This window comes from Trypanosoma cruzi, genomic scaffold (assembly GCF_000209065.1).
Source record: "Trypanosoma cruzi strain CL Brener 1047053517091 genomic scaffold, whole genome shotgun sequence".
In the NCBI taxonomy this organism is placed as follows: Eukaryota; Euglenozoa; class Kinetoplastea; order Trypanosomatida; family Trypanosomatidae; genus Trypanosoma; species Trypanosoma cruzi.
Genome location: NW_001849308.1, coordinates 25,985 through 28,287, shown reverse-complemented (window position 1 = coordinate 28,287; position 2,303 = coordinate 25,985). Strand labels below are relative to the sequence as shown.

At 50.2% G+C, this 2,303-nt stretch overlaps 1 protein-coding gene across 1 annotated transcript, besides 4 other annotated features; it reads left to right on the top strand.

The window, feature by feature from the left end:
* Nucleotides 1-1,697, top strand: Tc00.1047053511329.10 (calpain-like cysteine peptidase, putative; the record flags this gene model as incomplete). The annotated part of the gene is made up of 1 exon (XM_797584.1): nt 1-1,697. A coding segment is annotated over one exon (1,697 nt), but the record flags the coding sequence as incomplete, so codon positions are not given.
* Nucleotides 1-2,303: a sequence feature (heterozygous, Esmeraldo-like haplotype).
* Nucleotides 2,051-2,076: a microsatellite.
* Nucleotides 2,137-2,163: a microsatellite.
* Nucleotides 2,228-2,258: a microsatellite.

Genomic DNA, 2,303 nt, shown 5'->3' with positions numbered 1-2,303 from the left:
TCTTCTCTTCCATAAACAACGAGGCTTTGAATGAATTGTCTCTTATTGCAAAGGAACTGGACGTCGACGGTGTGCAAGCACTTGAAGAAGGACAGGTTCTCCATTACTGCGTTGAGAATGAGGTGCCATATATTGATTGCAGTTTTCCCCCATGTGACGTCTCCTTGTGCCGCCAAGATATTGACAAGTACAAATTGCGCAGCTTGCCGTGGGTTCGTCCTGATGCATTTATTCCGCCGGAACAACTGAAGGAGGTCCGTCTCTTTCGTCGCACCATTCTTCCATCACAAGTAACACAGGGTGATATCGGTGACAGCTACCTTATCTCCGCCATGGCTTCCCTTGCAGAGTCAAGGGACCGGGTTCGAGACATCTTTCGCCATCCTGTCAGTGCCGGGCACGGAAAGGTGGAGCGTGCCTTAAGTGCGTATTGGGTGACGCTGAACTACAACGGCTGGTGGTGCCCTGTACTGATTGACGACTACTTGCCCGGCTACCGCGAAGGGCCAGAATTTGCGCGTTGTGCTGTTGATATGCGTCGCATGTGGGTTGGACTGCTTGAAAAGGCCTACGCGAAGGTGCACCATTCTTATTCAAATATTGCCAGCGGAGATCCTCTTGAGCCTCTGCAAGACTTTACGGGATTCCCCATTACCCGCTTTGATGTCTTTTGGGAGGAGGCTGTGAAAGGCGACGATGAGTTTTTTAAGCGCATGGTAATTTACGACAAGAAGGATTTTATCACGATGCTTTACACGCCTCGCAACGATGATTCTCAAGGCCAACCTGCGCATGGGTCCATCAACGGCGCAGCAACGAATGTGGAGAACCGCTGCAACGAAGTGGGACTGCGTCTGCATTGCGGCTACACGGTGTTGCGTGTCAGGTACTTTGAGGATTTTGATCTCCGCCTTTTGCAGTTCCGCAACCCATGGGGGACGGGCGAGGAGTGGACGGGAAGCTGGGGCAAAAAGGACAAACGATGGGACAAATACCCGAGCGTCAAGGCCCGCTGTTTTCCTGACGGCATGGATGCAACGGAGCCTGACAACACCTTTTGGATGGAGTGGAGGGATGTCTTGACAACCTTTGTTGGTGGTGGTGTTTGTCACGTCAAGCGCAACTGGTACGATTACCGCATTCGTGGCGATTTTAACGATGGCTATCCGACTGTGTGTCTTGGAATAAACGTTTCAGATCCCGTGGATGCGTACATTGTTCTCTCTCAGGAGGATGAACGTGATGGCGATGATCTTGAATACGCAGCGATGCTCATCAGTGTCTCCCGTCATGGTGGCAAGCATGAAAAGATGGATTGCACAAGCAGCTTGGATGTGGAGATGCCCGGATGCGAGCTTAAATTCAACTTTGCCCGCGACGTTGCGATGCGCTACACGTTTGAGCCGGAGGGAAACCCGTACTTTGTCATCCCCCGTGTCCACGACAACTCCATCTCCAAGCCCTATGTTCTCGGCTTGCTGTTGGACACGTACGCTGGAAATGGCATCCGGGTGGAGTTCAAGGGCATTGACAGGGAGTGCAGGGTGTTCCAGAACATGCCCACCTTCTCGGTGAAGGGCATGACGCGGGATGTGAGCACGGAATATCAGATCCGCAACCCGCGGCAGCCGTCGGAATGTGTGGGGGCGGAGCTGAAGGATGAACGGCTGAAGGAGTTTGGTGTCTACGAGGATTAGAGGAGACGGCAAGGGAGAGCGTCACGCTGGACGCTTAAGAGGGAAACAACCCTTTTCCCGCCAAAAAAAATAATAAAAAATGACAACAACGCCCACGTCACGAAGGATGTCCGTGGATGGGTGGCAACGGTGGGCAGTGCGTGCTGCCGGTGTCATCGTGTGAGGACGAGGCGGGCGGACGCCGGGAGGGAGGGAAAAGATAATGTGAGGTGGCTGCACGGTGTTGTTGTCATTATTGTCGTCGGAGTCAATTATTTCCGCTGCGTGACGGGACATTTATTTCCAAATATCTTTTTTTTTTTTTTCCCCATTCCCGCTGCGAGGAATCGTTTTAGGCATTTATATTGGGACTGTTATTTATTTACTTATTTATTTGTTTTTATTTGTATTGTTATTTTGTTTTGTTTTGCGGGATTATTTGCCGCACGCACAGACACGCAGAGAGAATGAGAGAGAGAGAGAGAGAAGGTGAAGATCCTGCGGTTAAATGGTATCGACTGTTACGGATTCATCATGACTTTATTTACATGTATTTATTTATTTATTTATTTATTTATTTATATGTGTGTGTGTGTGCATTTGGTAAGTACGCTTGGGACGGCAACA